The sequence below is a fragment of the Trachypithecus francoisi genome, unplaced genomic scaffold, assembly GCF_009764315.1.
Source record: "Trachypithecus francoisi isolate TF-2019V2 unplaced genomic scaffold, Tfra_2.0 Lachesis_group12, whole genome shotgun sequence".
NCBI classification, from domain to species: Eukaryota; Metazoa; Chordata; class Mammalia; order Primates; family Cercopithecidae; genus Trachypithecus; species Trachypithecus francoisi.
Genome location: NW_022681457.1, coordinates 65046739 through 65072374, shown reverse-complemented (window position 1 = coordinate 65072374; position 25636 = coordinate 65046739). Strand labels below are relative to the sequence as shown.

Genomic DNA, 25636 nt, shown 5'->3' with positions numbered 1-25636 from the left:
TTGGCATTTCCCTCCACCCACACATGTGACGAAAAGGGGAAACAAGACTGAGTCCTGGCCACAACTTCAGCTGAGGAACTTGGCACAGCCAGCTTGGGACCCAGGACCCTAACGGTACTGGTAGGGTGGGGACACCTTGTGCTGAAAACCTTAGCACCTCCATCTGAGGCTTATTTAAGGGGGAGAGACCTGGGGGAGAGTTCTGGTTGTGGCAGGTGGGAGGAGTCCTAGCCCCAAGGAGATGAGGATTGGAAGGTGAGGTGAGGTGAGGTGCTGGGAGGTGGTCTCAGTCAGTACAGGGCTGTCTCCTCCGTCCCTGCCAAATTGAGATGGGAGTTAGTAATGCTTACACTTAAACATTGAGTTTACTATATGTGAGGTGCTATTCTCAGCACTTTAGCTTGTTTTTGTTTTTGTTTTTTTTAAAGAGTTTCACTCTTGGCCGGGCTCGGTGGCTCAAGCCTGTAATCCCAGCACTTTGGGAGGCCGAGACGGGTGGATCACGAGATCGAGGAGCCAGGAGATCGAGACCATCCTGGCTAACATGGTGAAACCCCGTCTCTACTAAAAAATACATAAAACTAGCCAGGCGAGGGGGCGGGTGGGTGCCTGCAGTTCCAGCTACTCAGGAGGCTGAGGCAGGAGAATGGCATGAACCGGGAGGCGGAGCTTGCAGTGAGCTGAGATCTGGCCACTGCACTCCAGCCTGGGTGACAGAGCGAGACCATCTCAAAAAAAAAAAAAAAAAAAAAGTTTCACTCTTGTTGCCCAGGCTGGAGTGCAATGGCACAATTTCAGCTCACTGCAGCCTCCACCTCCTAGGTTCAAGCAATTCTCCTGCCTCAGCCTCCCAAGTAGCTGGGATTTATAGGCATGCGCTACCACGCCCAGCTAATTTTGTATTTTTAATAGAAACAGCGTTTCACCATGTAGGCCACGCTGGTTTTGAACTACTGACCTCAGGTGATCCACCCACCTTGGCCTCCCAAAGTGTTGGGATTACAGGCGTGAGCCACTGCGCCCAGCAGCCAGTTTTTTTGGTTTTGTTTTTAGAGATGAGGTCTTACTGTGTTGCCCAGGCTGGTCTATAATTTGTGGCTCAAGCAATCCTCCCATCTTGGCCTCCCTAGTAGCAGGGACTACAGATGTGAGCCACTGCACTTGGCAAAGTGCTTTGCTTTTTTTTTTTTTTTTTTTTTTTTTGTAGAGACGGGGTTTCATTTTGTTGTCCAGGCTGATCTCTCGAACTCCTGGGCTCAAGTGGTCCTCCTGTCTTGGCCTCCCGAAGTATTGGGATTACAGGCATGAGCCACCGCACCCAGCCCCTGCTTTACTTCTAATAACGGTTCTAATTCTCCACAATAACTCTATGAGACAGGTGCTATTATTGTCTCATTTTAGGGATGGAAAAGGGAAGGTGGGTGGGTGAGGAAATGGCAGAGGTGGGATATGCATTCTTGCAATCTAGATCCGCAGTGCTCTCTCTTAGTTCCCTTTTGGCTTTGTGGGCTTCTCTGATAACCGGCTCAGTTGGGGGATGGGGACTCGAGGGTAGATTCCCGGCTTCCGAAGAGGCCTGGGAATTCTGTTCCCCCACATCACCGCATCCTTTCTTCTGCCCGGTTTCCCCGGAAAGTGTGGCAGAGGCGCTGTGTTTGGAGATCCCGCTATCACGGCCCCCCAGATGGGGCCTGGACGATGCCTCCTGAGGGCCTTGCTGCTTCTGGCTCTGGCGTCACTGCCGGAAGCCTCCCAGTACTGCGGCCGCCTTGAATACTGGAACCCAGACAACAAGTGCTGCAGCAGCTGCCTGCAGCGCTTCGGGCCGCCCCCCTGCCCGGGTGAGAATCCGAGACCCAGCCTTGCTTGGGCGGAGCTTGCAGGTGATAGGGAGCGGGGAAGGGGTGAGGTCTGTGGGCTACGGGCCAGAGAGTCTTGCTTACGGGTCTAAGCGGTGGGCCTTATGTAGATCACACAGGGATGGCAGGCAGAGCCTGTGCAGATAGTGCGGGCTACCGTAGGGCAACAGCGAAGGGATGTGGCTGGAGAGGCAGGATAGGGGCCCCGTGGAAAGGGTGGGCTTTATGTAGATAAACCGGGAGTGGGCGGAGCTCGGAGCAGAGCAGGCGGGGAATGAAAAGGCGAGCCCGGAGAAAAATGACAGGAGCGGAGCGCACGCTGATAGGCTGGGAGCGTCCTGGAGGGGCGGGGCACGCTGGGATAGGGCGAAGGGAGAGGGCGTAGCCTGAGCAGGGACGGGCTAGACGGCCGCGCTGGAGAGCAGCTTTCCCGCTAGACTATGAGTTCCGGGAAAACTGCGGGCTCAATGACCACGGCGATTTCGTTACGCTCCCATTCCGAGAGTGTTCTTCTGGGCAGTGCAACCCCGACGGTGCGGAGCTATGTAGCCCCTGCGGCGGCGGAGCCGTGACCCCCACTCCCGCCGCGGGCGGGGGCAGAGCCCTGTGGCGCTGCAGAGAGGTGCGGATGGGACTCCCGGCCGGGCAAGGGCGTGCGGGAGGTGGGGGGCCTAGATGTAGGGAGCGGGCGTAGCCCCACATAAGTTGGGCCTTGCGGGGCCCAACTACCTTATCAGGTACCATATCACATGGGATGTGGCCCCATTAAAGGGTATAAAGATGAAAGGTTTGGGAGCGGACAGGAGTGGAGGGTGGCCTCCAGCTTTACTCCAACCCCTTATCCCCAGAGGCCGGTCCCTGCCAAGGGGCCCTGCCCCCTCACACCTGGAAACCCAGGCGCCCCTAGCTCCCAGGAGCGCAGCTCACCAGCAAGTTCCATTGCCTGGAGGACCCCTGAGCCCATCCCTCAGCAGGCCTTGCCGACTTTCCTCCCGCTGTTGGTGCTGGTCCTGCTCCTGACCTTGGCGGTGACAGCGATCCTCCTGTTCATTCTGCTCTGGCACTGCTGCCGGCCCAAGGAGAAAGCCGACCCCTATCCCTATCCTGGCTTGGTCTGCGGAGTCCCCAACACCCACGCCCCTTCCTCCTCGCATCTGTCCTCCCCAGGCGCCCTGGAGACAGGGGACACATGGAAGGCCTCTCTACTTCCACTCCTGAGCAGGGGTTAGTCTTGGAGGAGCCCCGGGGCGGGGAAGGTGGACTGGACGCCCACCCTTCCTCCCCTTTACCCTTCCCCTTTCTTCCAGAACTGCCCGGTCTGGGGTCACAGCCCCTGTCTCGCCTCCTGGATGAGCTGGAGGTGCTGGAAGAGCTGATTGTACTGCTGGACCCTGAGCCTGGGCCAGGTGGGGGCATGGCCCATGGCACTACTCGACACCTGGCTGCGAGATACGGGCTGCCTGCTGCCTGGTCCACCTTTGCCTATTCGCTGCGGCCGAGTCGCTCGCCGCTGCGGGCTCTGATTGAGATGGTGGTGGCAAGGGAGCCCTCTGCCTCTCTGGGCCAGCTTGGCACACACCTCGCCCAGCTAGGGCGGGCAGATGCATTGCGGGTGCTGTCCAAGCTTAGCTGATCTGGGGTTTGCTGGGCTTAACACTCAATAAAGAACTTTGTTGACTACTAAGCCCAGTATACAATTAGCTTTGAAGTACTTGAAGTACAATCCTAATTAGGCAAAGACCCAACAGCTATCCTCACTGCTCTTTGCCCTAGAAGGGCCTATTCCAACATACACACAGGGCCACATGTGGGAGGGTTGACCCCAGGTGCCTCTGGGCCACCAGAATCCCCTCTGGGCAACAGCCCTGCTACAGACACGTGCTGTGTTCTGTGTTGTTCTGAAGCCGTAACAGACCCCACGACTGACTTCTAATTCTCAATGATGGCCTCACCTATCTGTTGAGGCTGATGAACTTCCTTGGCTTATGATGGGTGGGTGTGTAGAAGTGGGGTTCCTACCTGCCCCCATACCCTACAAATGGGAAGACCACCTCTCCAAACATTGACAGACTTTATTGTGGGGGGGTTCCCACCTGGGACCCCACCTCTTAAATAAAAAAGTGCATAGAAAAGAAGGGATTTAGAAACCTTTGTACAATATCTACATCCTGGGCCCCCAGGGCAGAAAGGGGGCGATTGCTGGGTGGGCTGGAGGGGTGGAGGCAGGGCCCTTGTCGCCTGCATGCCCACATCCACCCTGAACATGAGGATGGGGGTGAGATGCTCTGGGAGGGGCTGGGGGGCCCCCAGGCTAGGGGCAAGATGGCAGCGACGGCAGCAGGAGGTGTGAGGGGTCGTGGTGGGCAACCACGGCCTCAGTTAAGGAACCGACGGCAGCGCTTGGCGCCACAGTTGCAGGGCAGCTTGTTGCTGGCATCCTCGATAGGGAACTTGTAGTCGTAGGTGAGCTCCTCACCACGCAGGATGCGGCGCAGGGCGAAGATGACAATGTGTTTCTGGCCCTCCACGTGGATGACCCGAGAGAAGCAGTTGGGCTCACAAGAGTGGTTGATGAAGCGGGCGGCATTGCCATGCATCGTGGCATCCACTACATCAAAGTCATCCATGCGGAACATATAGCACCCGATGCCCTGCAGGGATGAGGTGGGGAGATCAGGTGCTCTGTCCCTGTGGACAGGCTCGCTTCACCCACTGTCTTCCCACGGCCACTGGGAGCCCACCTTCCCATCGTAGAACTTCTCCCGCTTGTCAGTCAGCACGGAGCGGATGACGATGCCGGAGTACTCGATGACCATCTCCCCTGCATCGATGTTGCGCTTACAGAACAGGCCTCGCCCGTGGATGGCTGATCTGCAGGGCAGGACAAACAGGGAACTCAGGGGGGAGGGGGACAGAAACCAGGCGGTACCCCCTACCCAGTGCACCTGTCCATCCACCCAAGGGGCATCCTCCCCCCCAACCCCACTCACCTGTAGACACCCACAGCTTCTTTGGACGTCTTCTTAAGGTGACGAAAGCGCATGGCCATGGGCAACTCCAGGCTGGTGGCACGTCTGGTGAGGGACAGCAGGGTCACCCAGGCTGGTGCTCAGAAAGACCTCTCTCACCCGTGCTCACTCTCTAAGACCCTTCCAGACCACCATCTGCCCCCCAGCTCACACTCCATACCTGGTTGACCTGAGCTGCACCTCATCCTCTTCCTCGTCACAGGTGGCCCCCTCAGGGAGCACCCGGTGCTGGGAGGCCAGGAAGTTGAACATGTCAAAGGTGCACTTCCTGCAGGTGGGAGCAGGGGAAGGGGGAATATACTATTGAAGACAGGGCTAACAGGGAAATGGGTGGGGTTCATTCTTATGTCAGCTCTAGAAATAACTCTTCTTTACATTTTTATTTTACAGATGCGGTTTTGCCATGTTGCCCACGCTGGTCTCGAACCCTGGGCTCATGCGATCCTCCCGCCTCAGCCTCCCAAAGTGGTGGGATTACAGGTGTGAGCCACTGAGTGTGGCCAGCTCTAGAAATAACTCTTGAAGTGACCTAATGTCTCCTCCCCAGGCCTCAGTTTCCCACCTCCACATATATATATAAACATATAGTATATATACAGTATATAAATATGTAACTACACAGTTAACTCCCACCCTCAAGAGCTCTCATAGGGGCATCCTGACCCGGGCATCACACCCTAGACCTCTCACCGGAGATAGACCTCTGCCCGAGCAGCCCCATGGGGATTCAGGGGCGGCTCCTCCTGGCCCTCTCCCTGCTGGTGGTAACGGAACTTATAGTGCTGGCAACGCTGGGCTCCGGGAAGCTGCTCAGCCAGGAAGATGACAGCATCGTGGTGGATGCCCAGGAGTCTCGCCCCACTCATTCCTGAGGGGAGATGTTGAGGACACACCTGTCATGTGGAGGGCCCATGGTGCCCTCAGGGAGACATCCAGCCCCCAGCCTCCTGCGGGGCCCACTCCTTACCACTAAAGGAGAGATGTCTGAGTCGGGCATGCCCTCGGGCCTCTTGCACTTTCTCGATCAGAGTTCTCCACGCCCCTGGGGAGACAGCAGAGCCAGGGCTGAGTCAGGATGGTGTTTTATGGACACTCTCCCTCCTGCCACTACACCCCGCAAACTCACCCTCCAAGCTCTCTGCCTCCACACTGAACCCATCCTCACTGCTGATCTCGAAGCGCAGATGTGGGCCAGTCCGTTTCGGGGCCTGGTTCTCTTTATCATCTGGGGATGGAGGCTCTTCCTCAGAGCTCGAAGCCTCACCTGGTCCCAAGAAGCAGGCTGGAGTGAAGATCACCCTTCCTGGACTCAAAAGCCCCTGAGCCCCGCTGTGCTCCCAGCAGACACCACTCTCTCCACCCCTAGGCGCAGACACAGATACTAGGGTCTAATGGCCCTCCTTCTGCTCCAGTTTCCCAGTGGGCGCTGCAGAATGAACATTTCTTCCCCTAAGGAGCCTGTGGCTCCTCTTCTGCAGGACTTCTAAGGTACAAGAGCATTCTACGGAGGCTTGGGGCCTTTTGGCAGGACACGCCTAGGGCTCACTCAAACCCAGTGTCCCATACATCCCATCTACCTGTCATTATTCTGTTTCCCACACAAAATTTAAAATACCGGAGAATTATATTTTGCACGTCTTTTTTTTAGATGCAGCAGATTTCTGTAACTATTGCAAATATATAATATCATTTTTTGAGACAGAGTCTCGTTCTGTCACCCAGGCTGGAATGCAATGGCGCAATCTTGGCTCACTGCAACCTCTGCCTCTCAGATTCAAGCAATTCTCATGCCTCAGCCTCCTGAGTAGCTAAGATTACAGGTGCCCACCACCACACCCGGCTAATTTTTGTATTTTTAGTATAGACAGGGTTTCACCATGTTGGCCAGGCTGACCTCAGGTGATCCACCTGCCTTGGCCTCCCAAAGTGCTGGGACTACAGGCGTGAGCCACTGCGCCCAGCTACAAATATATTATTATATAGGCTCACATGCACAGAGCCAAGTACACTGTAAGTTATGAGCTATTTAGTGGATTTCTCAAGGGTTAACAGATTAAACAGGGCAGACGGGACATGCTGACGTAGTAGATGTGGATGTGAAGAAGTGGCTTGGGGGTCAGGACAACACTGGGCCGAACACCTGGAAGGATAAAACTGCCATGGACTGAGATAGCGAAGGTGAAAGAAGAATGGGTTTGGCGTGCAGGCGGAGGGCTTAGTTTGGGACAGGCTGACTTTGAGAGGCCTCTTAGAAACCTCCCCCTGCAACCTGCTGGTGGAGATGGTGGGCAGGCAGCAGGACGGGATGGAGGAGGCCACAGTTCAGGGACAGGGTCTAGGCTGGAGAGAGCAATGTGGAGACAATCAGAACACAGACAGGAGTACAACCAAGCTGGAAGGGAGCCCCTGGGAGTGAGCATACAGAGAAGTCAAGGCCAAGGCCCCGGCACACATCTTGACTGACAGCTGTGGGCAAGGAGGCAGGACCAGAGGTGAGAGCAGGAGCAGCCTTGGAAGCCAGGGAAGACAATGCTTCAAGGCGGGAGGGATCCGCTGCACCAAACGCTGCTGCTGCTCAAGCAGGTGTGGGCTGGGGACTGACCACTGGGAGTTGGAGGCACGAAAGCTTGAGTGGAACAGGCTTTAGGAGAGGCAAAACCCACATGGCCACACTCTCCCGATGTCACCTCTCCAGGCCACCCTGCCCCACCTCCCCCACCCCAAGGGAGACTCTAAAGCAATACTCCTGCCGTGTGACTCCCGTCCTCTCCAGGCCTCAGTGCCCCAGAGTCCACCTCTGACAACTTCTTCCCCGTGTCCCCCAACCCTCACCTCCACTGTTTCCCGAACACGGCAGGACTGACCACAGGACCCTGGCAGGTGCTCTCACTGCTCGATTTCTCAGTGCCCACTCTAACCTGCCCTTGCTAACGTGTCTGTGTCCTGCACCAAAATGTGGTCTGGTCCCTGAGGACAGGGACCTCCCAAGGCCACTGCCATATTCTCATGTCATCTCTGAGACATAAGCAGCCGCTGAGTTAGGCAGTCTCAATCCACGTCACTCTGCTTCCCCGCTCAGCAACTGAGCTCTGTGTCATGAGAAAATCCAAACATCTGGACAGGATTGGGCCACCACAAAATCCCAGCCTCAGGCTGCTTGACCACGAGCTTACCTGGCCGCAGCCATTCCCCCCACCACTGCCCTAAAGGACCAACAGAAAACTCCCCCCAGCTTCAAGCAGTCTACCAGCCACGCCTCCTCCAGGGGTCTCCACCCCTACCTATTACAGTTTCTGCATAAACACCTGCTTCCCCTCCTCTCCTTTACCTCAGAGGTCACCAGTTCAAAACTGGCCACCAGGCCTCCTCCCACTGCCTTTTCCATCCCAGCCTGCCCTTCCCCGCCATCCACGCCTCCGCTGTCTCGGCCCTCACACCAAGCACCTCCGCGCTACTGGCCCACCTCCCCCTCACCATCCTTAGCTGAACTCTGGCCAGATGCCTGGGCTGTTTTGCCTTCCTCAACCATGGTCTCAATTCTGGACTCTGACACAACATCCCACCCTGTGCCACCTGCTCTCACTGGACACCAACCCTAGACTCCATAGGCCTGGTAGTCTCTGTGGCAGCTGAGATGTGATGACTCCCTTCCCGGAGCCTCTGGGACGCCACTCTTCTAATCTTCCCACTGTCCCTGACCATCATCTGGGTGCTAGGTGGGTTGCATTCTCTCTGGATGATCCTAGAACTTCACCTTTGGCTACTCTACGAAGCTAACTCTCAGCCCTTGGCAGGCTAGGCTCTGAGGCCCTCCCCTGGGCTCTTGGGCATGCTGGACAAAGACCCTTAAGAGGATCCCACATAGAGCCGAAATATCATTTCCACATCTGTTTCTCCCACAAGGCCAGAGACTCCCCAAGGTCATCTCTAACTCTAGCACTGAGGCTCAGGCTTGGCCCCCGGGAGTAGATACTGGTTTTCAAAGCAGACTGATTCTGCATCTGTGAGTCACCCAGCTCAGCCAAGCACAGGCAAGGAGGGAGAGAGAGGGCAAGACCGGTCCCTACCTGAATAGTGGTGCCACTGGGACTCAAGCAGCAGGTCTGGGGGACCATCGGGGACTTGGGGAGGACCACCTTCCGGAAGTGGCAGCAAAGGGGACCGTTCCTGGAGGAGCCTGCGAGAAGAGACCTGTCAGGAAGGGGAAGGACAGAGGTCCCAGACCCTCCAGGGAGAGAGGCCTGGTCACTCACCCAGGACTTTCTTCCCCAGCGGGCTCCCCAGGCCGATCCAGGTCAAGGACCCCGCGCACTGTGGGGGTTTTCATCCTCACACGGCTACACCTGGGAGGGCGAGCCCGAGAAGGATGAGCCGCCTCTCCCACCCAGCCGTCCCTTTGCCTGCTCTGCCCGTCTCAGCATCCACACTCACCCGCCACTGCCAAGCCCCAGAACCTGGGGGATGTCCTCTGAGGCCTCTCCATCTTCATCCAGCCGGGGGGCTTTGTATGGGGGAGGTGCTGGCGGGGACCGGCCAGAGAAAGTGGACACCCTCTTGACGCGGATGGCCTGGCGGGGCGGGCTGGCTGGCCCACTGCTCAGCACCAGCGTCAGGGGAGGGGGCGGTGGGGGCGGGGCAGGGCGGACCACCCCGACCACGGGCAGCACGCCGAGGAGGGGGCCTGGGGGCAGAGTCCAGGAGGTGGGAGCTGTTGGGGAAATGGTGGGGGGCAACGGTGGCTGCTTCACTGGGGGTGGGACAGGTTCACCCTCCCCAGCCATCTTCACAAATACTTGCCCCAGCTTGTTGACAAGGATGATTTTGGATGTGGCAGGTTTGGGGGGCTCAGGGGCAGGGCCAAGGCTTAACACCCGGACCCCCGGGGCCCCTGGGAGCCAGGCAAATGTGCGGGTGGGGTCAGCTGGACTGGCAGGCAGACCCTGGGGGGGCTGGCTGCCATTAGCCAGGGGAGGCGCCGGGGGGAGCGACTCCTCTCTAGGGCCAGCACCTCCCTCCCCAGGCCCCCCTAGGTTCTTCAACACAAAATCCACAATTTCTGATGGCAGGTCCTCAGGAGGCCGGGCCCTGTCCCCTGCAGCCCCGAGGACCCCTGCCCGGCCTACTCCTGGCCCTGAAGGAGGAGTGCCCTGGCCCCGAGGCTGCTGCACCGCCTCGGCCTCACTGTCAGTGCCGTCGTCCACGCCGTCCAGCTGTTCAATGCGGGGGGCTCCAGGGGGGGCGCTGGGGGCCAGGCCAGGGGCGGACACCACAGTCACAGGGAAGTGGATGTAGCGGGAGCTGGGGCTGGCCTCCTCCTCGGAGCTGTCCCCTGGGCCCCCATGGCTGCTCCCCATGGCCCCAGCGGCTACAATCTCTTCCTGGAAGGGCTCAGTCCCCAGCAGGCTGGCCGCGAAGTCCAGGTCAGCAGCACTCAGTCCTGACACCACCTCCATGTCCTCGAAGTCTGGGCCCAGGTCTTCAGGGGGTGGTGGAGATGGGGCCGGGCCAGGGGGAGCCAGCTCCCCTGAGGTAGGTGTGAGGGCTGTGACAACTGAGGTAGGAGGGGGCACCCTGAGCTGAGGGGAGGTTTTGAGAGGAGGGGAGGCCCGCCGTGACGGAGGCGGCCTGGGGGCCAAAGGGCTGGGACGACGGGAGCGTCTAGGGGGAGCTGGGAAGTCCGGGTCTCCCACTGTGGGGATGTGGTGGGTCAGCGAAGATGGACTTCCTGTTGGGGGAGGGTTGGTGTCACCAGCAGCTCCCATCTCCCCAGCTCCAACCCCAACCCCCACATGCCCAGTGCTCACCAGGGGAGGGCAGGGGGCCAAAGGAGACACCCCCCAAGGGCCTCCGGGACGGTGAGTAGTTGGGCACTTTGATTCGAGCCCCCGAGAAGGAACGGGGGGCTGGAGGAGGGGCGCTGCCTGAATCTGGCCGCAGTGGGGGGTCCAGGTTCTGAATGGGCGAGTGGTGCTCAGGAGCTCCAAGGACAAGGACATCTGTGTCCAGTGGGGGGTCCTCACCACCTGGGGGCTCTGAAGAGGCGAGAAATGGCATTGGGGTGGTAGGGGCTCTGCGCCAAAGCCTGCCCACGTGCCCTCCTGCCCTCCTCCTGAGCCACTGTGCCTCCCAGGTCCCCGACCCTGACCCAGTCACAACAGGCCCCAGTTTCCAGTGATCACCCAGGCCAAGCCCAACGTGGAGTCGGCAAAACCCGCACACACCTGGGCCAGGGACCCTTCAGGGCCACTCCCCACTCGTTCCTTGCCATCTCCTCTCTGCTGCAGGCTTTGCATGCCATGGAGATACGCCCTCTCTCCAGCATGGCCAGTCCTACCACTTTGTCACTTGCCTGGTGCATCCCTGCCACATCAGATGCCCCCGCCCGCCCCAGCCCGAAGGTTCTCCATTACCTGGCGCCACCCAACCTCTGCAAACTGATCTCCCTCCTCCACCCAACACTCCCTCGTTTCCAGACAGGATGGGTGTACCCTCCTCCTCTGTCCACTTCTTGTCATGCTCCAACCTGGAAGTAAGCCCTTTCCATCATCCAAATCTCTTCCGTCTCCTGCTCTGCCCACAACAAACTCTTCCCCATTTCCAAGCCCATTCTTTGCCCTGTGCCATCCAGCTCTCAGCTACATCCCACCACCAGCATGGCTGGAAGGGGGCCGGTTTGGGAGCTGAGCAGATCCAGGTCCAATTCCACCTCCCCCACCATGTTACTGTGTTTCGCCACTGTCCCCTTTGAGGTGTAGTATGGCAACACTGGGGAGCATTACATGAGCACAGAGCCCCAAGTTAGGGAGCTGTAAGCACTCTGCTCCCTGCAGTCGTCCAAAAGCCAGCACCCCACTCAAGCAGACAGCGTGCCGCTCTCCCCACCTCACTTCCCATGAAAAGCCAGGCACAGCCCCTGGCACGCAAGGCACGGCAGTAAGCGAGTTGCCGTTACGTTACAGCAACTGAAGCAAGAGCAAGCCTCCTAGAGTTTACAAAAGGGAGCGGGGAACAGAGATCTGTAGGTTTGTTTAGGGAGAGCGGCATTCAGGAAGAAGACAGAGCCAATGCCACACCTGAGGAAGGGGCGGGGCTGTGCACAATGGTCTGGTTCTCCTCTGCAGCCTCCAGGTGAGCTGGCTCTTCCCGCGGCCCCCATGGCCGATACTCCAGAATTCGGCACCGATACCAGCAGCGCCTCCGAGCATCCACCGTGCTCCAGTACAGACGGGAGCACCTGGCGTGTGGGACAAGACGGTTAGGATGCTTGGGAAATGGGATCCAGCTATGAAGTCCCCTGGCCCCATGGATCACCCCAACCGCTCACTGGTAGCCAATGGGGAAGAGCCGTCCCTCGCAGTCCGAGAGATCAGACAGAGTACCCAGGGAGTCAATGCGGATGGAGCCTGTGGTGCAAAGCGGAGGTCAGGAAAGGCAGGCAGGCCAGGGCAGGAGGACAGGGCGGAGAATAGGCAGCTTACCAATGAGCACATTGATGGCGTCAGGTTCAAGCCCCGTCAAGAACTTCCGCTTGAAGTTGATGCCCTCGAAGTCCACATAGACTCGGCGGAGAACATCAAAACCATCGGGGTTCACGATTTCCTGGAAGAGGGGGTGGCAAAGTGAGGTGGCTGAATTGGTGGGGGAGGTGGATGCCAGGGATAACTTGATAGGTGAAGTTTGAATAGTCAGGGGCTTGGCCTAAAGGCCTCTGGGAAAACAGATGAGGAGACACTGAGAGGCAATAAGGCCAGGCCTGGGGGCCAGAGGGGTCCCTAAGTGAACAGGAAGATAGGTGGGGAAGGAGCTGTGTGCCCCACAGTTCTGGCCCACCTTGCCATCTAGGAGATCAGTGTGTTTCTGACAGAAGACTTTCTTGTCGTCCTGGAAGATGCAGTAGCTGGCCCGGGCACACATGAAGTGGAAGTTGCTGAGGCAGGAGGACAGGCAGCAGCCCACCGTGGCACCAGGCTTCAGGCAGAGCTCGCAGCGCTGCGTAGGGGAGGGCAGCTCAGGGGAGAAGCCAGGGCTGGGGCCGGGCGCCAGGCACCACTGCCACTGAGTCTGCATGGGTCCCTGTCTAGCCTGGCACCTGGCATGGCACAGGCTGTCCCCAGGCGCAGCCTCTCCCCAGCTGCATCCAGGCCCAGGTGCACGCCAAACTCTCTCTGGTTCTTTGAAGCGAGAATGACAACAGCTAATGCTTGCTGATGGCACTGACCATCTTTATCACACTGTTTTCAGGTAGAGGTTGTGTTACTGTCAACCTCACAGATACCCCTGCAGTGGGAATCTCTACCACCCTATTGCCCAAGAGCGCTTGAGGTCTCTCTGTACCTTGCCCAGGCACCACTCTGAGGAGTGGGGGAATTCTAACCTCACAGGGATGTAGTGAGAGCTCAACGCCACCCAGCATGGAAAGCATGCAGCCCAGGTTCAATCAATGGGCACTCTTCTCACTTTTAGACTCCCAGGCTTCAGGCCCAGATTATGGCCAGAGGGCCCACATATGAAAAAGCTGCCATCAGCACCAACGTCCCAGGGCAACCAAGAGACCTCAGCCTGGCAGTGAAAGGATGCCAGGTAGGGAATGTGAAGTAAGAGCTGTCTGCACCAGAGGAGGCCTTCCCGAGAGCCAGAGGGTTGCCCACCTCTCTGGGCCCACGCCCTCACCATCTGCCTCCCTCGGGCCACAGCAGCATGCACATTCTTGAGGGAACCGTCGTTCTCCTCGAAGACTTCTGCTGACCAGATGGCACAGTTGACGTGTGTCCACTCATTCTGCCCGATGTACAGGAGCCGCCCTGCCTCCTGGGGCAGAAGAGGAGTAGCATGATGTGGGGGGCCAGGGACCAGGCCCCACAGTCTGGTGTGTCACAGAACAGCCCTCACCTTGGAGTCTGCATCCCCGTATTTGAGGCAGAGTGCACACTGACGGGGGTCTTCCAGGTGTGAGAAAGCAGCCGGATCCTTGCCCTGGAATGCTAGAGAGGAAATGTGAAGGGAGGTCTAAGAATCAGGACCTGGAGCCAGGTCACCAACACAGGGCCCTGGCTTCTGGACCCCCACTTCCCAGTACCTGCTGAGGGATCCCCTGGAGGCTGCCCTGATTCTGGCGTCTCTGGTTCCTGCTGTCTCCACTGCGCATAGACATGATCCAGGGATGGGGGCAACACCGCGTTGGGAAGGACTCCGCTGTGGACAGGCAGGGTTAGCAGCTGATGCGCCCAACAAGAGCAGCTGAACGGGGGCCCATCCACAAACCAGCCTCAACTTGCCATGACACCCACTGCTCCCTCTCCACGTGGAACTTCTCTTAGTTCACCAAATAAGCCAGGCCCTCTTGTGACACCTTGGACATATGAAATGCTGCTCCTCATGCCTGGAATACTCTTCCTCCCCAGGTCTGCTCCAATGTCATCTCTTTCAGGAAGGCTTCCCTGACACCTCGGCTCCAGAAGGTACCACCTCTGGGTCCCCACCGCCCCCTGGTATTCTCCATCACTGCCCTGACCATCTGGGTCTTCAGTGCCTGGCCGGCCCCACAATGAGCTCTTTAAGCAGAGCCCAATTTGACTCGCTCACTGCTTTGTCCCCAGCATTGGCCCACACAAAGCAGAAACAAAGCTTTGCTAGTCTAGTACCACCAGGGAATCTCACCCGGGTTCCACCACCCTCCTCTCCAGCTCCGCTCCAGACCCTACCTCTGCTCATCTCTTCTTAGCCCAGCATGGCCACTGCATGCCCTGGCCTTGCCCTAACTCCCTGGCTTCCCTCCTGCTACTCCGCCTTGCTCACTTTGGCAGCCGGGTACTCCGTCGCCAGTACTTGGGGTCGTGGGCGTCGAACCAGCCGAACGCAGATTCTAGCAGCTGGGGAGTGGGTTAACAGGATGAGAAGAGCCGGCTTCCCCAGGAGAGCTGGCAGGGGCAGGGTCTGAAGGGCCCACTCCCCCGCCCCACAGGCATCCCCGGAAGAGCTCACCTTCAGCAGGAGCCCCTTCATCTGGCCTCCAGCCCGGCGCTCTGGAGGCTCTCCCTCCTCTGAGTGCCGCATGAGGATGCCCACCATGTCCTCCATAAAGCTGTGCTGTAATGGGGTTTGTCAGAGACTGAGTCACCTCTGCGCAACCCCAGCCTTCTCCTCCTGGCACCCATCTGCTCCTTCTGGTGTCCCACTCACCACAGACTTGTAGTGGCCATCCTCAAAGCGCTGACTCACAGCTTGCAGGCCGCAGGGTCCTGGGTGCAGCTGCTTCCCATCCGGCCCACACTGCAAAGCGGGGAAGTTAGCAGGGCTGGGGGTGGGCCTGGCCCCACCTCATCCTGCCTCCAGGGTCCTCCAGACCTGGGTGCAGAGCAGCAGTGGGCCCGCCACCTTGGAGCTCAGCAGGCCCTGGAGCACCTGGCGCAGGCCCCCCTGCAGGGCCCCGCTCAGGGCCTCTCGCCAGCGGGGCTGTGCTGCCCCAGCACACGGTCCGCAGGTGTAGAGCACCGAGTCTGGCAGTCCTGAAAGGATCTCGTAGTCTTCATCTAGGACAGCCGAGTAGGAAAGGGAAAAGTGGTTTCAGAGGATGTGAGGGCTCCCAGCAGCCTCTAGGCCAGCAAGGATCCTTAGCCCACCTGTCCTCTCAGGGCCTGTGGTGGGGATAGGGGTCTCCACAGGGTTGAGGCTGCAGCCCAGGTGCTCCACTGACTCACCTGAGAGCCCCTCGCACTTGGCATGTACCCAGTGATCACACTGTGCGCACTGCATCATCTTGCTCTCATAGTCGTTGTCTTCATAGCAGCGTGTGCAGATCGGGCAGTAGTTTCCTGGAGGAAAAGAAGAGAAGGAGTAAGAGGTGCTGGGGTTCCCACTCAGCCCTGAGCATCTCTGCTCAGAGAATAGCTGTACCTTAGCTGCCTCTGTTATGCCCCAGCTTTGAGTCCCTACCACTCCCTAAAAGCTGCTTGAGGATGAGTTTTGTTTTGTTTTTTTTTGAGACAGAGCCTTGCTCTGTCACCCAGGCTGGAGTGCAATGGTGAGATCTCGGCTCACTGCAACCTCCGCCTCCTGGGTTCAAGCAATTCTCCTGCCTCAGCCTCCCGAGTAGCTGAGATTACAGGTAACCACCATTATGCCCGGCTAATTTTTGTATTTTTAGTACAGATGGGGTTTCACCACATTGGCCAGGCTGATCTCGAACTCCTGACCTCAGGTGATCCACCTGCCTTGGCCTTCCAAGTCACTGTGCTCGGCCTTAGGATGAGACCTCTTTTCAGACTCTGCAGAACACAGGGCCTTGCAGATGTACTGCCTGAATAAGACTTCCAAACTGCTCAGTGGAGACGTGAGGTTCCAGGAAGTACCTCAGACACCAAGATAGTGGGGTCCCAGGCCTTCCACTCCCACCACCCTCAGAGGGGCTATGCCTCCCTGTTTTACATACTGGATGGACTCCTGTGGAAGAGTTCCCTGAGTTGAAGCGATAGTCCCATAGCTAGAAGGTGGAAAGCCATGAGAAAAGAGGATCTGTGCTAAAGCCTGTAGAGGAGCCTGGCCATTCCCCTGTGGCCCCCAGTGTCCAGTTCCCCTGCCCGGTCCCCACCTTTCTCATATAGCTGGGTGCACCTGGGGCAGAGGCTGTAATCTCCAGACCACTCGACGTCCCAGTTCTTGCCTGGAGTTGCCCCACAGCTCTTACAGCGCACACAGGCTGAACAGATCTGGGGGAGCAGGGCGATGTTAGGGGAAAGCCAGACACTGGGCTGGAGCTACATGAGCGGGAGACGGGAGAGGAGGAGTTGGGGATATGCAGGAAGCAGGCAAGGAGGGATAGGTAAGAGGAGAAGACACACAGGACAGACACGGAGGAGAAAGAGGAGGAGGGCAGGAGTGGACATCAGGCTAGAGCAGGGGATTCTGAGCCCATGGAACGTGAGATTCATAAGCTCCTAAAACCACTCCACACAAATTCTGAATATAAATCTGACCTATGTGAAATTTTTGAAGAGAAAATGTTACTAATCAAATTCTTAAGAGGATCCCCAACCCCTGCTCTTCCTGAGAGCCTCAGCCTAGAGCAAGTTTGGGGGTGGTGGTGATATTCATTAGAGACAAAGCTAAGGGGTGAACATCATCTCTCACCCAGTGGCGCCGTTTGCGTGTGGCCCGGGTTGGATAGCTGGGCCCCAGACAGGCCGGGTGGTAAGCATGGCGGCAGCGCTCGCACTCCAGGAGGTGCTGTTGAATGTGGAGACAGAGATGGCGAAACCTACTGGCACACGGATGCCCTCACCTTCAGGCCTCCACGCACCCCGGCTGGCCCCTGGGCCCAAACCTTGGATCCACGGCCTTTGCGTCCACAGACGTGGCAGAACTTGCAGCGACGGCAGCACCAGGTGTCGTGATGCTGGGGCAGGGGCCGCTCGGCCTCCTCCAGGCAGAATGGGTGGAAAGGGTCACAGCAGACTTGGCAGAACACCAGCTGGGGACAGGGTCAGGGAGTGAATGATGGGCATAGCATGAGGCCAGAGGGCCCAAGGAATCAGGCTGTGAGGACTGACAGAGATCTGGGGGTCTGTGAAGAAAGGCGGAGATCTAACCTCGTGGAGTCCTTTGCTGGCACACAGCAAGCACACCATCGGGGGGCCCCCTGGCACAGAGGTGAGCACACTCAGGCCCCCCATCAGCCACACGTTCTCTAAATCACAATCCTCCTGGGGGAAGAGAGGACGCAGGATCAGAGGGCAGCCAGGCATACAAGGCAGACCCACCTGACTTCTCAATGACACAGTCATCAAGGTTCTTCCAACCAAAGGCTCTGTAACTCACCCCACTCAATGCCATACCTTAAAATCCACACGGACGCGGTGCACACCATCAGGAGACTTCTGCTTTCCAGTCCAGCCATTGGGAAAAGAAGCAAAGGGGCCAGGGGCCAAAGTATCCTGGGGAGGGAAGGTGGGGGAGTTCAGAGCTGCCAGCCTGGCCGAGATGCAGACTCCTCTCCTCACCACCCTTCCCCCAGCCTACTGGACCCAGACCCTGATCCAGACCCCTCTGCTCTCCAGACAGGCAAGGCCCGCCTCATCCCTCAGGGCCTGTCCTCTCGTGTGGACACACCACGACACTCAGGTGTGTCTGTCACTCTGACTTGCCAAGTAGCTCCTGGAGGAAAGGGGCTCTCGGAGCGGGCCGTGCTGACCTTGTCCAGGCGCCTTCGGGCCTTGAGCTGCAACACAGGCTGCAGGGTGGGTTTGCGGGGCCGGCTCTGCTCCTCAGGTTCTGGCAGTGGCAGCTCTAGTCAGGACACAATGAGCAGTGAGGTCCCTCCCCTTCCACGCCCCTCTTCTTCTATAACCCCAAATGTTACCTGGATTCCCAGGGCCTTCTTTAACTAACCAAGACCTGCCAGGACGACTCTTTCTTGTTTTTTGAGGCAGGGTCTCGCTCTGTTGCCCAGACTGGAATGCAGTGGCGTGACCCATAGCCCACCGCAGCCTTGAACTCCCAGGCTCAAACGATCCTCCTGCCTCAGCCTCCTGAGTAGCTGAGACCACAGATGCGTGCCACCACATACAACTAACTTTTGCTTTTATAGAGATGGGGTCCCACTCTGTTGCCCTGGCTGGTCTTGAACTCCTGGGCTCAAGTGATCCTCCCACTTCGGCCTCCCAAAAGTGCTGGGATTACAAGTGTGAGCCACTGCACCAGGCCTAGGACGACCCTTAAGTCTCATTCATTAGGCTCACTGAGCAGCTCATAGGCCAGTTCTGTACATCCAGCTAAAAACTGCCTCCTTCTCTATCAGACTGACAGAGCCCTGGGTCTGGGTGCCTTGTCCCTCCTACACAAAAGACACAAGACTAAATAAAGGATCAAAAGAGAAAGCATTAAGCAGTTCGCACCATTTTCTCGGGGGGTCCGACGCCGAGGAGCAGGGGGGCCCCCGGGCTCCGAGTCATCCGAATCCTCGAAGATATCATAGGAGGGTCGCTGTTTGACGCAGCGCCGGGCTGACTTGCGCTGCAGGAGGGAGTCCTGCTCCTCGGGCCCTGGGGGGGCCACCACCTCCTCCCGGGGCCCCCCAGCTCCCGCCCCCCGGCGTGGGCCTGGAGGACCAGGGGAGGCCTCAGGAGATTCATCGGAATCCCAGGGCAACAGCGTCTTCACTATCGTCCGGCCTGCGGGAACAGGGGACTTAGTAGGATTTGAGCTCAGCCAGGGACACGGGACACTGGGAGAGAAGCCAAAAAGAAGCGGGGCAGGGAATGAACGCGGGAGCTATGAAAGCACACAACGGAGAAGACAGAGAGCGTGAGCTGCAAGGGAGGAGAGCAAAGAAACACAGCTCCCTCTACAGCACAAACTCTAATACGGTTTTGAGAAGAAATGCTCCTTAAAGCTCGTCACCTTTTTTAGCCAGTCGTTCCATCTTCCGAGCCTCTATTTTGTCACACTTCCGGTATCTGGGGAGGGGAGCAGCACGTCACCAGGGTAGGGGACTGGTGGTCTGGGGGAAGAGAGGAAGCTCTCCACAAGAATGCCAACCCCACTGCTCTGGCCAGGCAAAAGAGGAGCGAGGCAGGAAGCCTAGAGGACCGACAACCACGGGAGCGAGGCCACGCCCCAGCTACTCACACACAGCACTGCTTCTTGGTGTTGGGGCCCCCAAACTTGGGCTTGTCTAGGCAGTTGACACAGGACCCACAGTCCTGCACACGTAGGCAGCCCCGACAGTGTCCACATCGAGCCATCCGCATCTTCTTGCCGTGATGGGAGGGCAGTGAGCGTCGGGGTGTGTGGGTCAGGGTCCCTCCAGACCCTGCGGGCTCTGAGTCTCCCCCAGGGCCTGCCGTCTCCACCTTTCCCCGCCGGGACCGTGATGGGACACTCTCAGTCTCAGACGCCGATGATGTATCTATTGTAGCAGGCGGGAGGAGGGGATGGAGCCACAAAGCCACCAGGCCTTATACCTCACTTCCCTGATTTCCGACAATCTGGCTCTGGCATTCTCACAGCGCCAGGTTCCTGGTGCCCCCAAACGAAGTTGCTCTAGGACCTAGTACTCAAGCCCGCTTGCCACCTAACCCCCGAGCACCTGACTCGGCTCCCTCTCTCCTAGGCTCTGGGTGCATGTCACCCAAGTGTGGGGTCATCCTCAAACCTGACATGGCTGTCCAGTCTCCCCACCTACCCTCTGTGGCAAGGTCCTGCCGATCCCGGAGAGGGAGGGCACTGAGGCGAGGGACATCTTCAGGCACCATGGCCCGGGCCTGACCCAGGGCCACAGCAGCATGACGGCAGACGTGTTTGATGCGGGGACCTTGCACAGGTGACTCAGGACCCTGGGGGAGAAATCAGAGTGTGGGCAGGCAGCTGCTGCCTGCGCTCCCACAGTCCCACTCCTCCCGCCAGTCTTCTTCAGGGCCCTCCTCCCGATGCATACCGAGGGCCGCTCTCTCTTAGCTTCCACCGACTCATCTTCGGGCCGGACAGGGCCTCTGTCGGAGACCTGCTTGAGAGCCCCGGCCACCTCCTCCATCTGCCCCCCAGGGCTCGGCTGGCAGGGAATAAACAGGGTCAGGGGCTGGATAGTGAAAAAAGATAAGGACAGGGGGCCGGGTGTGGTGGCTGATGCCTGTAATCCCAGCACTTTGGGAGGCCAAGGCGGGCAGACCACGAGGTCAGGAGTTGGAGACCAGCCTGGCCAACGTGGTGAAACCCTGTCTCCACTCAACATACAAAAATTAGCCAGGTGTGGTGGCGGGCACCTGTAGTCCCAATTACTCGGGAGGCTGAGGCAGGAGAATCTCTTGAACCCAGAAGCGAAGGCTACAGTGAGCCAAGATCATGCCACTGCACTCCAGCCTGGGCGACAGAGAGAGACTCTATCTCAAAAAAAAGAAAGACAGGGACAGGGAACTAGCACAGGGAAGGGCCGGGGCTGGGGAGGAACAAAGGACGGTGGGGGATCACAGAAAGTCAGATTCTGAGGGTTCCCCGCAACGCTGGAAAGTGTCCAGGGAGGCAGGAGGTTAAGGGACTGCAGAGAATGGAGACTGGATGGCTGGGTGTGCGCTGGGCCCAGATACCATGCTCACCGGCATGGAAGCTGCCACCTTCTGCTGCTGCTGCTGGTCGATCTTGAATAGCTGCACTTTGGCTCTCTTGAGGAGGCTGAACATCTTCTCCTCTACCCCAGACAGTGGCAAGGAACCCAGGCCCGCAATCCGGGCTTTTTCCAGGGGAGGCATCTGCTGTGGTGATGACGGTGGCTGCAGCTGTGGCTGTGGTGGCGGTAGCGCCTGGGGCAGGAGCTGGGTTTGCAAGGCCTGCAGGGGCTGCAGTAGCTGAGCCTGTGTCTGTGGCCCGTTGCTCAGAGCTGGAGCCCCGTGAGGGGACACCTCGGCCTTAACAGGAGTGGCGACCACAGGGGCGAATCGAGGCAGGCTGAGGTGGTTGGTGCGGCCCACTGCCCGAGGCTCAGGCTCAGCTGGAGAGTCATCGGCAGGAGGAGGCTCTGGCTCAGGGGCTTCAGGAGCCCCAAGAGGAGGAGGAGTAAGCACCGATTCGTAGATCTTCAGGTGGGCTTCGCTTGGGGTAAACTGAGGGGCCCGAAGGAGTAGGGGCCTCCGGGAGGTGGTGGCTGGAGCAGGGGGTGGGGAGGGGGCTGGGGGAGGTGGAGGGGCTGGGGGAGGAGGGGGCAGCTCCCGGGTCAGTGAGGTCCAGCGAAATGTGGGTTCCCTTAGGATGGACCGTCTCTTCTCAGGGAGTGGGACTGGGGTAGATGGAGGAGTTGGGGCACATGGTGGAGAGGGGACTGGTGCTGGTTCCTGGGGAACAAGTGGGGAGGTGGTGATGGGAGGTCGCAGGACAGGTGAGACCTCCACCTTTGGGGGCCTGGGGGGGTCTTCATCCATAAATCGCCGGGGTGTCTTGATGACACGGGAGGAGCGGGCACTCACCACAGGCATAATAAACTGCCGGATATTCTTCAGGAAGGTGGTACTTTTGGGGGCCACGGTGGGACTGTCTTCCGGAGGGCCTCCCGTGGCGGTGCTGGGGGTTGGAGTGGGAGGAGAGGTACCCTCTGGCCCTGCCCGAGCAGCATCCCGCTCCGCCCGCTGGCTGGGAGTCAGGGGAGGCCGGCCCCTCTTCCTGGAGCACGTAGCTGGGACCACAGGAGGAGGGGACTCTTCCTGCTCCTCTTGGGCAGGAGGCGGTGGAGGGGATGGTAGAGGTGGTGGGGACACTGGGGGTGGTGGAGATGTTGAAGGGGGTGGGAGGGGCGGAGGAGGTGAAGGGGCTGGAGGAGTCAGAGGCGGTGGTGGCAGCTTTGTCTCTTCCTTTTCCGCAGCTGGCATCATCTCCTCAGCTGCAGCTCTTTCTTCCTTCTCTTCTCCCTCCTCATCTTTTTCTTTTTCTTCCTTCTTCTCTTCTCCCTCGTCATCCAGCTTCTGTTCCTGCTTTTTCCAGCAAGGGCTCCCTCCCTGTCCAGATCCAACTCTTCTTTGGGGGGCATCCTGCCAAGTTTCCTCATGTTGACCTTGACCCTGACCTGATTCGAGTCCCAAGGACAGCTGTCCCATCTTTACTCTTTTGGCCCTTGAAACAAACTTGATCACAAAAGGGAGCCCACCACCTCGGCCTCGGCCCCTGCCTCCACGGCCTCCGCGGCTTGACTGTCCTCCACGCTTGGGGGTCCCAGGTCCTGGGCCGGGTCCCTCCTTACACTTCCAGCTGCCAGTTTGGTGTTTCACTGGAACCACAGGAGGTGGGGGCTCAGGTTTGGGGATTGTCACAGCTGCTTCTGCCACGACTACTGCTTGCTGCTTCCTCCTGCAGGGGCCTGCTGGCCGTCCTGGGGGCCGTCCCCGAGACCGCCGGGGGGTGGAGGGCTCACATGCCCGGCTCCGGGGTGCTGGGGGTGCCTGGGCCCGCCGGAGAAGTTCAGTCAGTGCCTGCACCATCCGTTCTGTGCCTTCCTCACCCCGTTTCCGGGCAGGGGTCTTTGGGGGGGTAGGAGCCACATCTGCTAGGCGAGGAGGAGGAAGGGGGGTCGTCTTACGCTTGCGACCCCGACCTCGGGGCGCTCGACCTAAAAGGAGAATAGGTGTGGGGAGATGGATCAAGCCGGCCCTGCAGACAGAGGAAAGCGCTCCAGGAGGGCAGGGACTAAGTCTTGCTTGTGTGTTTCCCCCGCTGCCCAGACTAGCTTGGACTCTGAACACAGAACACACTCGGCAACTGACAGAGACTAGTTGAACAGGGAAGAGCTGACACGAAGGGCGAGGATAAATTCCTGTGACGCTACAGAGGTGGAGTTCCCCCGTCACTCACCTCGCTGGGATCGGAGCGCAGAGCGCAGGGAACTGGGGGCCACATCTTCATCTGAATGAAAACCCTGAAACTCCTGATTTAGGGGACCAGGGGTGGAGGGGAGAAACAGCAGTCAGTGCCAAAGCCCTCGTTCCACCTGAGGCATCGAGGAATATTCCCAGTTCCCACTTAACATACCCCTGCCTATTTAAAAAGAACAAAAAAGACTCAAAGGTCACGGGAAGTGCAAGACAGGGTCTTTCCCTAGGGATGGAGGCGCCAGGTATTCTGAACCCGGATCCCCAGTGCTGGACCACACCAGCACAACCAAAGCCATGGTTCACTGGCTCAGGAGAGAAGACGACGGGGTCTCCTCAGGGAAGGCAGCAGGCCCCACACTCAGATTCCCTCAGAGTCCAACTGAGACCAAAGTGGGACCTCCACTGACACCCTCTCGGGCCATAATTTCTTTCTGAATTAAGTTGGGAACAGGGGCCGGCAAGTGGAGGGGCAGGGAGGGCATCAGATGGCTTTCGTACAGGCTCCACTGCAAGCCCTCAGGTGGTTATTAACCGTCCAGGGTAGCAACCCACACCTTCCTGCCTGTTCTGAAAGGCTGGGGGAGAAATCCTGAGCTGAGCTCTGACCTGCCAGGGTGCCCAGTCCCGGCCTTCATCCCACTCCTGCTCAGCCCGAGCCCCAAGAGGAAGCCCTCCACCATTCCACCTGAGATGCCAAGAGGAACTGGGGCCCTGGAGAAACCAGAAGGTTGCGAGGCCCGGTAGGGCGGCCCACAGGTAAGAGCCCAGACAGCTCCAACCCGTCTGCCAAGGCCACGCTGCCGCTGTCAACCACGACTGGCTGGGCATGCAGTCCCCACTGCCTCCTCGCCCAAACCTCCACCGCCCTAGCTCTGCCAGCTGCCGAAAAGGATCGGCCCAGGACACTTCAGCGGGACCGACATCGGGCGCGAGTGCCCGGTTGCAGCCTGGGCTTCTCTACCCACTTCCAGAGGCCCTTTCCCCCGGAAGCTGCATGCAGCCTCCCTCCCTCCGTGCCCCGTCTCTCCGAAGGAACCCCGAGGACCCGGCCTGCCCACGCCACCCCCGGGGCAACCCAGACCCCTGGAAGCCCCGGCCTCCGCCCCACCCGGCGCTGGGGACGCCTCCGACCGCCTCACCTCCTCGTCGGATTCCCCGTCACTGCTCTCCTCCTCCGGCACGCAGCCCCGACTCAGGCCCCAGCCCCGGCCCCGACCCCGGCCCCGGCCCCGCTGGACCCGCGGGCCGGCCCACAGGCGGCGGAGCCGGCGCAGGCCCCGGCGGAGCCCCAGCAAACGGAGCAGGGCCGTGTCCTCCCCGGGCTCGGCTCCGCCCGGCCCCGTCGCGCCACCGCCGCGCCGCAGAGCTACCCGCACTCTTTCGGCCCCGTTGCCCCGTCCGCCGCGGCCCCCGCCCCCGCCGGCGCCCCGCGGCCGGCCCGGGAAGCGGCCCCGCGCGGAGCCAGGCCCGGGGCAACTGCCGCCGCCCGCCGCCGCCGCCATCTTGGCACCGTGAGAGGGGCCGGGGAGGCGGGGGGAGGGGCGGCCCGTGCGCAGGGCCGGGGGGAGGGGAGAGAGCGGGGGCGGGGCGGGGCGGTCGCGGCGCACGACAACAACTAGCGCCGCCGCGGGGCCGCCGGAGGCCGGGGGCCGGGCCGGCCACGCGCGGGGCACCACGGGAGAGGGAGTCCGCGGCCGGCCGGCGCCCTCGGACCGCGCCTGGGGAGCACAGACCCCGCGTCGCGGCCGCAGAGGGGCGAACCGCGGGAGCCTCCGGGAAATGTAGTTTGGACGCCTCGCTTCTTCCGCCGGCAGCCAAGGGGCGAGGGCTGGGACTGCTAGGTTCCCGGCCAGGACCCGGAAAGCGGGTTGCCGGGTCTCCGGGAGGTGTGGTCCTAGCCCCAGGCTCCACCCATTGTTCTTGGCGAGGCCGGCGGCCCGCGTGGACTACCACTCCCAGGGTGCCGCGGGCTCGGGCCCCGGGACCCCGAGACCCTGGGAAATGCAGTTCGCGGCTGCAGGAGGCGTGGGCTGGAGAAGGAGCGGTGGAAGGCATAGTTAGTCTCCGTTCCGGGCGCGACCCGGCGGCGGTTCGGCACGGCCTGGAGGGAAGACGCAGGAGAGACCGCGGTCTCGGGGTCCGTGTGCTCCCGGAGAGGAGGCGGGTGGCCGAAAGCAGGGTCGGAGCACACTTTCCTCTCTCGCTCGGGCCGAGCGCTCCCAGATCAGACTCCGCGCGCCGTGGATTGCAGTGGAAGGGGCGAGTGACTTGCGGTCGCACAGCCCCCACCAGCCTACGACCGGCATGCCGCGAGGTGTGCCCGGACACCGATCCCTCGCGGCCGGCTGCCTCCTGGGGAGGACTGGGCGCCTCGGGGGTGGAGGAAGTGTCCACCCCTTTGGAC

The 25636-nt window shown here is 59.7% G+C and overlaps 2 protein-coding genes across 10 annotated transcripts; one reads left to right on the top strand and one right to left on the bottom strand.

Moving 5' to 3' along the window:
* IGFLR1 (IGF like family receptor 1) lies at positions 1-3991 on the top strand. 4 transcript variants are annotated; one of them, XM_033225813.1, is made up of 5 exons: positions 1-114; positions 1637-1841; positions 2297-2481; positions 2708-3083; positions 3167-3991. In XM_033225813.1, exons 2-5 carry the CDS (start codon positions 1685-1687, stop codon positions 3490-3492), a joined length of 1044 nt encoding a protein of 347 aa, XP_033081704.1. In that variant the 5' UTR covers positions 1-114; positions 1637-1684; the 3' UTR covers positions 3493-3991. The 4 variants fall into 4 exon arrangements, with proteins under 4 accessions (XP_033081704.1, XP_033081708.1, XP_033081705.1 ...); XM_033225817.1 differs by having other exon boundaries at positions 43-120; XM_033225814.1 differs by having other exon boundaries at positions 44-255.
* Positions 3914-24765, bottom strand: KMT2B (lysine methyltransferase 2B). Of its 6 annotated transcripts, none has more exons than XM_033225787.1 (37): positions 24372-24758; positions 23213-23285; positions 20974-22904; positions 20319-20459; positions 20067-20217; positions 19511-19790; positions 19283-19338; positions 18778-19053; positions 18075-18169; positions 17719-17817; positions 17473-17586; positions 17208-17354; positions 17015-17110; positions 16476-16593; positions 15586-15699; positions 15233-15417; positions 15068-15157; positions 14870-14974; positions 14684-14757; positions 13965-14080; positions 13778-13869; positions 13559-13696; positions 12719-12877; positions 12367-12487; positions 12213-12291; positions 11962-12122; positions 10693-10920; positions 9320-10613; positions 9142-9231; positions 8956-9065; positions 6015-6152; positions 5856-5930; positions 5579-5756; positions 5049-5156; positions 4850-4933; positions 4601-4730; positions 3914-4510 (listed from the first exon to the last, which is right to left on the bottom strand). In XM_033225787.1, the coding sequence occupies exons 1-37, from the start codon at positions 24732-24734 to the stop codon at positions 4235-4237; spliced, it is 8085 nt and encodes a 2694-aa protein (XP_033081678.1). In that variant the 5' UTR covers positions 24735-24758; the 3' UTR covers positions 3914-4234. The 6 variants fall into 6 exon arrangements, 5 of the variants coding, with proteins under 5 accessions (XP_033081678.1, XP_033081676.1, XP_033081677.1 ...); XM_033225785.1 differs by having other exon boundaries at positions 20974-22970; positions 24372-24757; XM_033225786.1 differs by having other exon boundaries at positions 20319-20432; positions 20974-22970; positions 24372-24744.
* Between the last annotated feature and the right edge of the window lie 871 nt (positions 24766-25636).